The 11,299-nt window shown below is 46.4% G+C and overlaps 2 protein-coding genes across 9 annotated transcripts in view; one reads left to right on the top strand and one right to left on the bottom strand.

Moving 5' to 3' along the window:
- Positions 1–4,462: 4,462 nt before the first annotated feature.
- Positions 4,463–9,655, bottom strand: HARBI1 (harbinger transposase derived 1). Of its 2 annotated transcripts, none has more exons than XM_039535327.1 (3): positions 9,559–9,655; positions 6,229–6,961; positions 4,463–5,156 (listed from the first exon to the last, which is right to left on the bottom strand). In XM_039535327.1, exons 2-3 carry the CDS (start codon positions 6,896–6,898, stop codon positions 4,780–4,782), a joined length of 1,047 nt encoding a protein of 348 aa, XP_039391261.1. In that variant the 5' UTR covers positions 6,899–6,961; positions 9,559–9,655; the 3' UTR covers positions 4,463–4,779. The 2 variants fall into 2 exon arrangements, with proteins under 2 accessions (XP_039391261.1, XP_039391263.1); XM_039535329.1 differs by lacking the exon at positions 9,559–9,655 and adding an exon at positions 9,372–9,507.
- The window catches only part of ATG13 (autophagy related 13), a 48,803-nt gene continuing 47,033 nt past the window's right edge, over positions 9,530–11,299 (top strand). For all 7 annotated transcript variants that reach the window (XM_039535326.1, XM_039535324.1, XM_039535323.1 and 4 more), the window contains exon 1: positions 9,530–10,354. The gene's annotated coding sequence lies outside the window, so the exon portion shown is untranslated. The remainder of the gene's footprint in view (positions 10,355–11,299) is intronic.

Raw genomic sequence — 11,299 nt, 5'->3', positions numbered from 1 at the left:
GAGCGATTCTCCTGCGTTTTAAACGGGAAAACCCAAGGGAGCACGGCTTGGGACAGGCTAGAGCAATGGAGCTCGGAGATGAGGATGGGCGGAGGGCGAGGCCCACGTCGCGGGGGGTGGTAGCTATTGGCGTGTGCTGCAAACTTAAGCCCGGGTCAGGGCACAGATGCCAGGTTGTGCCAGAGGCTGTGCCTGTCCTGAGCTCTGCAGGAAGCACTCGCATAAAGTTACCCGTGCATAGGCCATTGCAGAACTGGGACCCTGGCTTGTAAACTCCCTGGGACAGTGACTGTCTCCTTTATCTGTCTGTATAGTGCCTTGTACAATAGCAACCTGATCCCTGTCTAGGATTCCTACAAAATACTGTAATAAATCACACTACTATTTGTTTTATTATTTCTGGCAATGTGGTTCCTACGTGGTGGATCGTTGTCTTGTGTGTCCATTGCACACTACATACATGTGTTTATTTACAATGCGTTTTTGCTGAATGGTCTACATAAAGTATAATAATTAAAGCAATAACACAGATTAATAAGACCTACTCAACCTCCTATTATCTGCCTCCCCTCACAACCAATATTCAGCTCCATCTAGCCTCCCTCTAAATCACCCAGCAATTCAGATCCAGCCAATCACTTTATTACCACACCCCAGATTCAGATCTATCCAATTTTCCTATCACCCCTTCTGACTATTCAGATTTACCAAACTTCCCCATTCCCAGTGATTCTTTTCAAACATCTTAATAATTCTCCACCACACAGCAATTCAGATCCATGAAATTTCACAGTAAACATCCACACCCCCAAAGACACAGATCATATGCATCAAACCTCTCTATAACCTCCAATCATTTTTGCTGCTGCTGCTGCTTGGGGCAACTTATCCAGCCATACAGTCTATAAAAAGTGCTATTGCTTGTACCTCTTAGAAATTTTCTTTCTGAATGACCTTCCAGGACAGGATTCTGGTTTTGGAATTTCTCACTTTCACTCTTTATCACTAAGGACATGCATCCGATGAAGTGGGTATTCACCCACGAAAGCTCATGCTCCAAAATGTCTGTTAGTCTATAAGGTGCCACAAGACTCTTTGCTGCTTTTACAGATCCAGACTAACACGGCTACCCCTCTAATACTAAGGATATGGATCTATAAACAGGAATTTGGTTTCTTAAGAGAGTTTTGTTTTCTGATGCCTTCTCCCCCAGCTGCAGCCACCTACCTGATTTTTACCCAGATAATCTGGTTTTTGGCTTCTGTGTCCAGGTGCCCTCAGCTGCAGCTACAGTCTCTAGAGTGGGTGACACTGTAGTGGGTGTTATATCATCCAGGTAGAATGTCACAAACTAGCTCATTGCAACTTCAGAAGCATCTGAGAATCAGGGTAAGATAAACTGTCCAAGGAGACATGAGTATCCCAGAACATTCCTGTATCTGAATGATGCTCCCTCAAGGTGGTGTTATGATAAAAATGGGATGGCACCCTCTTCTCTCAGCACTGAGAGGAACATAACTCCAAGATGACATCCTTCAGGAACCTAGAGCTCTATGGATCTACTGGCAACTGATCTACCTTACATTCATAGATGTTAAGGCCAGGACAGACCATTATGATCATCTATTTTGAGGAGATAGTAACAACCTCACCCAGTAATTCCAGCGTCAGGTACATGACTTTTGTTTGCCCTATAGCATATCTTTTAGAAAGATACCTAGTCTAGATTTAAAGACTTCAAGTGAAAGAGAATCTAACACATCTGTTGGTAAATTGTTCTAATGGTTAATTACTTTCAATTCAAAACGTGTACCTCGTTTTTAGTCTGACTTGATTTAGCTTCAGCTTTGTCATTGGCTCTCATTAGGCCTTTGTCTGTTAGATTACAGAAATCTGCTCATACCTTCTCTTGGATAAACTAAATAAATAGAACTTCCTAAATCTCTCACTATCAGGCACATTTTCCAGACTTCCCTGTTTTACCCTGGTGGCCTAAAGATTGATCTGGAAAGGAAAAAAAGTGATGAAAGAAATAGGCTAACAGAAAGAAACAGAAAGATTAAAGTGCAGATAAAGACAGTATAATAGAAGAGTTAAATAAAAATAGGTATTAATTCATCTAAGAAGAGAAGCAAAAGAACTTTATTATTAATTATATATTATTTATTAAGCACTGACAATGTGTTTGGTGCTCTATAAAACACAAATGTCAGCTCTGAAGAGGAGTCAGTCTATAGGACAAAAACAGAGAAGTCAACATGCATTGGGGAACCCAGAGCAGAGGAGGCAATAATAGGGATTTTTTTTAATCTTAACTCATCTGTGGAGGAAGTGTGTCTGAAGAGGGACTTGAACACAGGAAGGAAAGTAGTTTGTCAAACTAGGCTGAGGAAGACTTTCCAAGCATATGGATCAGTTTGGAAAAGACTCAAAGACTAGAATAAGAGTAGAAGATGAAGCGGGCATCAAGACTAGCATCACTAGTAGAGTGGAGGAGAGGAGATGCAATCAGAGATTCTTTAAAGAAATATTTTAAAGAGAAAAATCAAAGCCAGTTAATAGTATGTTAAGGTAGAGAGATCCAGCATCTTGGAACTAGAAGGCAGCTCACCAAGACATGTCTCCCAATAGAAAACAATGGTCTAATGGGTAAATATAAAAACTTTTCATTTTCCCTAGCCACAATAGGCATTGGCATTGACTTCTATAGCCTCTAACTCAGATATATCAAAGTGGATTGTAGCTGCAGGCAACAAACCCTAGTGCAGAATACATTCCATCCCCCACAATTTCACTATCGTCTCAGCAGGTGCTGCTGTAAAGACCTGTATCACAGGCATGTCATAAGAGTTGGAGAATATGTTTGAGGACTGTCATCTCCTTATTAAATAACAATTTGTCACACCTGAACATGTCTGAGACTCATCTGGCTGTGACATCTCCCATTCCTAATCAGTTCTTACCTTTATTTGGATTATATTGGCATATATTAGTATAATTAATAAGATAGTATGGTGATGGGAAACAGACATCAACCATCATAACACCATCTTCCTCCTATTGTTACTGTATTACAATTATTTTTAAGCTTCTAAGAATATTTTACAAACAATTACAAGAAAACAGTTACTTTGGTTCTCTTGTTAGGAAAGTTCAGGCATCTGCATAGTAGAAAGAGGAGAGTTCTCTACACAAACTGATCAACTGGAGTTCTGAAGCCAGACTTTATGAGGAAAAAAAACAAAATATGTGAGCCAGATAATTATATGCATTATATAATTGTAAACCTTTAACAGTTCTAATAAAGGGCTTTGGTGAGTCTTGTTTTATCCCTGCTAAAGCACACTATTTATCATGCATGTGATACTAAATATTGACAGTCAGTGCAAAGTGGCAGGCATATTCTGGCAATGTCTAATTCCAGGCCACAACCAGCACCAAACAGTCAATTCCCTCTACTTTCCCATCTTCAAAGCTGCAGGTCACAATCTAATCTCATTTCCCCTACAAACTAAGAATTCTGAGATCTGACGTGACAGATGTCTGTGCTACCATTGTAAGTGTCAAAATCTTTGCAGGAGTCACCAAATTCCATTAGAACATTCCATAAATGAAACTGAAGTAATGACCCTGCTAAAAGACAGAACCTCTCCCAGCAATGAGTTTCCCAAGACTGTGGTCACACTGGTGTTCAACAAACCTCTTGGAAAAGAATTTACACTTGCATTAATCTGATGGAAAGAAAGAACCCTGTTGGGACACTTGAAACTTCAACAGCTTTTTAAAAAATATCATGTGCCCATGAAAGTCCTATAAATTGAAGTCCTCTGTTTATCTACAAGACTCCATGGATAATGAAGAGTAATCTTCCCATCCCATACCTCAATCCTGATTTACACAGATGACCTCTTGCGGTGAAAGGAAATGCAATGTATGTGTCCCAGTCAATCTCTGCTAGGACAACCAAGAAGGGGGCCTTGCCATAGGCAACTGTGATAATGCTAGTGTCTGTTCAGTGGAAACAAGACTTAGACACACCAAGTAGCTGATGCAGCCAGTTATGGCCTAATTTCTCCCTTTTGCCCTCTCGGGCACCTGCAAACACCTTCATATGCCCTTAAAAAATCTGGGACCAATGGGTTTTGTAAATACAAATTTTAGCACTTGTGTGTGCACTGGTGTCAGAATAATAAAAAGATGTGCACAGGTGGTTAGCAAGGATATTTAGCAAGTGTTTGCATCTGTAAAATACAGACACATGTAAGTGTATATGTACTTTTGCATATGCACAAGCAGAGGCTGGGTAGGTGCCCAACTGGAAATTTACCTTAAAAGGGTTTGAAAAATTTGTTTTAAACTGATTTATGATTGATGCTACAGGCCACTGTAATACTCACAAAATGATAGATTTGTAATTCTTGTGTTATTTTTTATAATATTGACAGACTTTTCAAAAATGTCAGACGATTGGAAGTGATTTTATTGGGAAACGATCCCACATTATTGTCTCTGCCTAACTGTCCTCTAGACAAGGTGGGGTCTGCACACATTAGGTATTGAGAATTCAGGGCTCAAAACAACATTTACAAAGAAATCAAGAGTCTGGCAGATGGAAAATATCCCCTAAACAGAGTTAATTTGTTACAAGTATTTCCCTTTCTTCCCCAGCTCCCATGCCTATCTTAGTTTTTCCCTTTACTAACTTAAAAGAATGTGAGAGTGTATTTGCTCCCATATTTTCCTCAAGTACATCTGTAAAGGTCTCCATCCCTCACTTTATTAGCTAAAATGAGTAAGCAAAAGCTCTCGGCGGATACGACAGGCTTCAGAGTCCAGCGATTCCATTTGCTCGTATTCCTCCTCTGGTTGCTCCATCTGTCCTGTTGCTGGGGAAGACCACACATCTAGCCCATGTTCAAGAGAGATGTTATGGAGCACACAGCAGGCCAGAATGATGTGGCTGGACTTCTCTGGAGAATACTGCAGGGTGCCTTTGGATCCATCCAGGCAACGGAACCGGGATCGAATGGTCCTGAATGTCTGTTCAATGACACTGTGAGTGGCAGAATGTGCCATGTTATAACGGTATTCTGCGGTGGTCTCAGGGATATGCAGAGGGGTCATCAGCCATGTGCGGAGAAAAAAGGAGCTGTCACCTATCAAAGTTAAAAATGAGAGAGCTCACAAACCAGTAGCAACAGCAAAGATTTCTGCTCTTTATCCTCCGCGGGGGGAGACTAAATTTGGACACCTGTTTATAGCCAGTTTCCTTGCACCATAGGTACAGACTGACTTAATTGACTATTAACACAGAATATGGGAGAATCCAGGTAAGATTTAATTAGATTTGCAAATGAGACCAACAAGGAGAAAAATCAAAATATTCCATTTCACAAGACTAAATTCTGTAAAAGTGTGGGAAGGGAGTTTTAGGAGAGTCCAATTAATACACATAGGCAATGAAATTCAGACATTTGGACCAGGCCCAAATGTAGAATACAGGGTTTGTGCAATTCAGTCTAGAAAAAAAGAGGGTAATGAGAACAAGGACAAAGCAGAAGAGTGCATGTATACAACCTCAGTAATCATATTGTATGAAACGCAGAGCAGGAAATCACTGCTCTTCCAGTCCTATGTGAGCCAAGAAGAGCCCACCTTGACTCTCAGATCCTAGGATTGAGGTCACATGACTGCAGTTAGAAAAAGTATTTTCATTTGTAAACTTCTTACTGGTTTAGAGTTGGTTTAGAGTCAGAGAGGTGATAACAATGGAACCCCAGGGGGACATTTTTACAAAGTTACTGTCTGAGTAGAACCACATTTTAAACCCTCCCTCACATACATTTTCCATGGAACATGATCCTAAATCACTTATCTGGTAAAGGCAGCAAAGAGTCCTGTGGCACCTTATAGACTAATAGACGTATTGGAGCATGAGCTTTCGAGGGTGAATACCCACTTCGTAGGATGCATACGGTATTTATCTGGTATTTACATTTGGGTAGATGCGCATTTATATAGATTTTGTAAGACAAGTTAGAAATAATTAATGTCTTATTTGCCAGTGGGACGAAGAATGACTTATATGAAGCCAATTTGGTTGTATTAAAAAAGCAAATATGTCAGGGATTTTCATGCCAGTAGTCTGTTTTGCTGCCTTTGAGTCAATAAAAAAGCAGCCGAAGTGCAACAGACTCTTAGAGGAGACAACAACTGGAATTAACTTACCAAGTAGCCAGCCATCTTTGTGCAATCCAGCTTCAAATTGGCTATTAAGAGCTGCCTGCTGCAGCACAGTGCAGTCCTGCAGGCTGCCTGGCCAGTGCGTCTCTGCACTCAGCAGTGCTCCTCTAGCATCACACACCATTAAGCAGTTTAAAGAATGCAGACCCTTTCGATTCGCATAGGATAGGTCCTCGGCATTGGGTGCTTTGATTGCCACGTGGGTGCAGTCAATCACCCCTAGCACTCCAGGCATCCCTGCCAGCCCATAGAAGTCATCCTTCAGACTCTGCACAGAGGCTTCATCCTCTGGAAAATGAATGAATTGTGAGGCTCTCTCCACCAGTGCTTCAGTGACATTGGCAACACAGCGGCTCATAGAGGCCTGGCTGATGCCAATGGCATCCCCCATGCGAGTCTGGAAGGAGCCAGAAGTGTAGAATCCTAATGCTGCCAGAATCTGTGTCTCTGGACTGATGGCTCTGGACCGCTGTGTAGGGCGAGAGAGGCTGGCTCCCAGCAGATCCACTAGATAGTAAATGAATTGTCGGGGGAAGCCATACATGGACACCAGGTACTCATCGGTGACATCCTCCAGCTTGAAGCGATCTAGTGTCCGGTGTCCTCGTCCATAGAGCAAGAGGTCACAATCAAGAATCGCTATAGGAACAGCCATAGCCAAAGCCTGGGTGAGTTCTTGAAGCAGTTCTTGCTGCAGATCTTTTCCCAGTGCTGTCACCTGCATAGAAGTGAATTGGATGAAGACTCAGAACTCAGTTAAAGAAGTTCAGCCTTTCATCCCTATTGCCCTCTTCATTCTACACAGGTTACATAACAGCAGAGTAAGAAACACACACCTCAGAGAAATTAGTAAAGATAATCTCTTTGTTTTAAAAAAATAAAAAATGGTGTTTTTTTAAATGTTGGGGTAAATTAAAGTGGCAGATGAAAGATGCCCAGGAAATTGAAACAGTCAGTCCACAGTATGTGTGCAACAGCAGTGTGAGCTTCCTTAGTGTCTCAACCCTTAACAGAAGGGACTTTCTGCAGGAATGAAAAGGGAGTTCAATTGCCTCGGGTCTTCTGCTGCAAATGCCAAAAATGGGGCAAGTAATGGCAGTATTTGCTGTCAAATTCTTAGTGGAAAGTTGTTAAAATCACAACAAACTAATCTCACATACATAGTGCAATTTTCAGTCACTACCAAGTTAGGCCATATTCAGACTAGCAATCTGAAACTACATAATCCAAAGGCAACTACCTTATTTCTGCTCTGTCACTGAACTAGTTATACAAGTTGGATGAGTTTGTTGTTTCTTTCTGAGCTAGTTTACTTGTGCATAACCTAAACTGGCTGTATCAGGCATGCAGTTTATGTGGATTTTTAGAACAAAATCCAAGAGCTGCTATCACCAGAGACTTGGGAGAAATAAAACCTGCCCTTCAAATTCAAAGTCACAGGTCTCAGAGTGTGATCCTATGGGTGTGTGTGGAAGTCCCCTTTGACTATGCTGGATCACATCAGAAGCTACAGCCTACAGTGGGAACATTAAATGCTAAATAAATGCAAATAGATTTATGTATATGACACATGGGCAGCAAGATGAACTTCACTGTTGGATAGCACCAGGATTTCCAAAGAGACCAATGGCAAATGTAGTTGATATTCTATCATATATATCCCGGGCTTTAAAACATATCCACTAGCCAGAGACCAACATGGAAGTTAAAGGTCCTCTGGTAGTGCTGAGGCAGATGAGAAATCCAGTGCACCACACACACTCCTGTGGACTTACTGCATGCAGAAGCAGCAGAAGCAACAGAACGAGTCCATCCTCCACTGTTGATGGGGCAAAGGACAGGAGATAGTTTTCTCCTTTCCTCTCTCCATCTTGGAACATGGGAATTGCCAGACAGACCCACTAAGACCAATAGTCCATCTAGTCTGCTATCCTATCTGGCCAGTTTCAGATGGTTCAGAGAACTATGTTAAGCCTCCCATAATGGAGAACTAAACACTACCACCTACTAAGGAAGTTTCTTCCTGGTTTTAGTCAGTTAGTGATTGCTTTACTCTCCTGAAGCATGATTCCAGTCAGGGCTCAACTATAATAATATCCATATTAGTGTAAAACATGACTGTCTTTTAGTGTAGCTGGAACCGAATTTATTTTAACCATGTTTCCAAAACATGCTACAGTTTAACTCTGTCCAAGAGCATGACACAGTTCAGTGCCATAGATAGGGTCCCATCTATGTTATAAGACAAAACTGTGGTTTTAACAGTTAGGCAACTAATGTGTTAGAACCAGGTCCCCTGATATGGATGCCCTTGTGGTGTAGTTAATCCCTCTAACAGCTGCCTCCAGAGGCCCCTCATGTTACCAGGGGATTGGTGGATGGATAAAATACAGAGGGCTGGTGAATGAGGAGGTAGATGGGGAGGGCAGGGAGAGGGCTGGGGGATGAAGAGGGAGATGGGGAGGGCAGGGGAGATGGGGAGGGCCGGAGGAGGGCAGGGGAGAGGGGGAGGGCAAGGAGAGGGCTGGGGGATCAGGGGTGGAGAGGAGGGGAGAACCGGAACGGGGTGGGGTAGGTGAAGAGGGCAGGGAGAGGGCTGGGGGAAGATGGGGAGGGAGAGCCGGAGGGGGCCGGGGCAGATCGAGAGGGGAGAGGGCTGGAAGGGGGCAGGGTAGGTGGAGAGAGCCGGAGAGGGACGGGGTGGGGGCGAAGTGCGGAGGGGAAAGCCAGAGGGGGACGGGGAAGATGGGGAGGACAGGGAGAGGGCCTGGGGAGGGCAGGGAAAGGGGCAGGGGAGATGGGGAGGGCCGGAGGGAGGGCAGGGAGAGGGCTGGGGGATGAGGGGGTAGGAGGGGTGGGGAGAACTGGAAGGAGAGGGCAGGGAGAGGGCGGGGGAGGAGATGGGGAGGGAAGAGCCAGTGGGGGGCCAGGGGAGATGGGGAGGGCAGGGGGGGGATGAGGGGGTGGGAGGGGAGGGGAGAACCGGAGGCGGTCCGGGGGAGATGGGGAGGGCAGGGACGGGCCGGGGGATTGTTAGTGGGGGAAGAACCCGCCTCAGCTGGGCTAAGAGTAGGGGGCGGACCCCCCCCCAGCACTGCCACCCACCCCCGCCCTGGCCCCGGATTTACCCCGCGCTGCAGGGGGCGGTGTCCCCCCGCCCGGCTCTGTCAGGAGCCCGAGCCCGGATCCTCTCCCGCGAGTCCCGCCGCCCCGCACAGCGCGGGGGCTGCCCGTTCCCAGCAGCAGATTCCCCACGAAGCCGGGCTCCCCTCACTCCCGACCCGGATCCTCCCAGGCCGCGGCCCCCGCACCTACCAGCACCGGCCGCAGCACCCCTACCCAGTGGGGAGCGGGGAGGGGCTGTCCCGGCTTCGTGCGGAAAGTGCCGCGGCGGATGCGCAGGCTGCGCCCCTCCCCCGGCCGGAGCGGATGAAAACAAACAGCGGCGATGGCGGCGGCTGCGGCGAGGGGGAGCCCGGGGCCGTAGGAGACCAGGACACCCCCCAGCCCGGGGCGCGGACACCGGGGACCCCCGGGCCCGGACGGCGGGGCCCCAGGGCTCTGAGACCCCAGAGCCTCGGGCGTGTGGAGCCCCGAGTTCCCCTGGGCACGGCTGGGCCCGAGAGCCGGGGACCCCTCGCCGGGCGGGTATCGGCCCACAGGCACCCGGCGCTGAAAGGCTGAGGGACCCGCTCTCCCGCCGGGAGCTGGGACCAGGAGCCCCCCGGATTGAGCCCCTCCCCGGGCCGGGCCCTGAGCCTGGCTCTGCTCACGGGCAGTGAGAGCACCCGCGCTGCAGTGAGATCGGGCCGAAGATTTCACGGGTCCGGCTAGGAGGAGACTTCTGGAGCCCCGTACCTAGAGCTGAACCCTGAGACCTTGGGCTGGGCACCGAGACTGGGACCAAACCCTGCCAGCTCAGAACATTCCACTGGCTGAGAACGGAGGAGATCCTAAAACTGAGCTGCCACCTAGTCCCCTGGCCCAACGAGAAGACCAGTGAAGATCCCAGAGGTCTAGATGGGTTTGGCCATGAAGAGAGACTAGGCTCACTCAGCCCCGGTCCCTCGGCATGAGACCCAGAGCAATCACCTCTGCCTCCTCCCTGCAGGTATGGTGCGAATGCAGGAAAGTACAAAAAGTAGAGCCCGTGGCCCACACTGCCACTGCACCTAGTCCGTGTGGCATTTCTGACTGGGGTGTCTGTCTATTCTGAGCTTGGCATTCCATGTACTGCAGCAGCGGTGTGGGATCTCAGACTAACTCTTGGATGGGGATGGAGGGAGAACAAGGTCTCCTTCAGCTCATGAAGATTTTGATTCAGAATTTTCTTTATTACATAGTGTTATAAGTGAGTCTTCCTGTGTTGAAAATAATTTTACAGATACATCTTTATGTACTTACAATTTAAAGTGATGAAAAGACTTCAGAACATAAAGATTTTAGAATAAAGCCCTAACTGATCTAAATCAATAGTCTAGCCTTGAGACAGCAACACTATAATTGTGGTATGAGATAGCACTTCCATTCTTAAATCTCTTTTCAGTTGCTTATTAACATGCTTAAAATGTGTGCTGTTTGGGGGAGAGACTTATGCTTGGTCACTCCAGAAGTGACGTTTTTGGTAAGTTTGTTAACTCAGTGGCAGCTGAAAAGATTTATCGAAACGTGGAGAAACTGTCAGATGCTTTTTGTTTACTTGAATGATTAACTTGCTAGAGTCTGAATGTCGACACTGCAGTCAAACAGCCCCTTAGTAGGGTGATCCTGAGTCAGGTGATATGGGCCAGCTGAGGAAGTTTAATTCCGTGAAGAGCAGGTGGGTTGGGCAAACTTTTTGGCCTGAGGGCTGCATTGGGTTCTGTAAATTGTATGGAGGGCAGGTTAGGGGAGGGGGTTATGGCCCAGCCCCCACCTCCTATCTGCTCCCCCTCCTGGGACTCCTGCCCCATCAACCCCCCCTCCCTGTTCCCTGACAGCCCCTCTGGGACCCCATCCGCATACCCCCGCTTCCTGTCTCCTGACTACCTCGAGACCCTCGCTGCCCCATCCAACC

Source organism: Mauremys reevesii, linkage group 4, assembly GCF_016161935.1.
Source record: "Mauremys reevesii isolate NIE-2019 linkage group 4, ASM1616193v1, whole genome shotgun sequence".
NCBI lineage: Eukaryota > Metazoa > Chordata > Testudines > Geoemydidae > Mauremys > Mauremys reevesii.
Note: the sequence above shows the minus strand (reverse complement) of the source record. Positions and strands in the feature narration are given on the sequence as shown.

Coding starts and splice junctions, on each gene's coding strand:
- HARBI1 (XM_039535327.1), bottom strand. CDS start 6,898: ATGGCTGTTCCTATAGCGATTCTTGATTGTGACCTCTTGCTCTATGGA. Junction 5,157..6,228: donor CAAAGATGGCTGGCTACTTG/GTAAGTTAATTC, acceptor TAACTTTGATAG/GTGACAGCTCCTTTTTTCTC.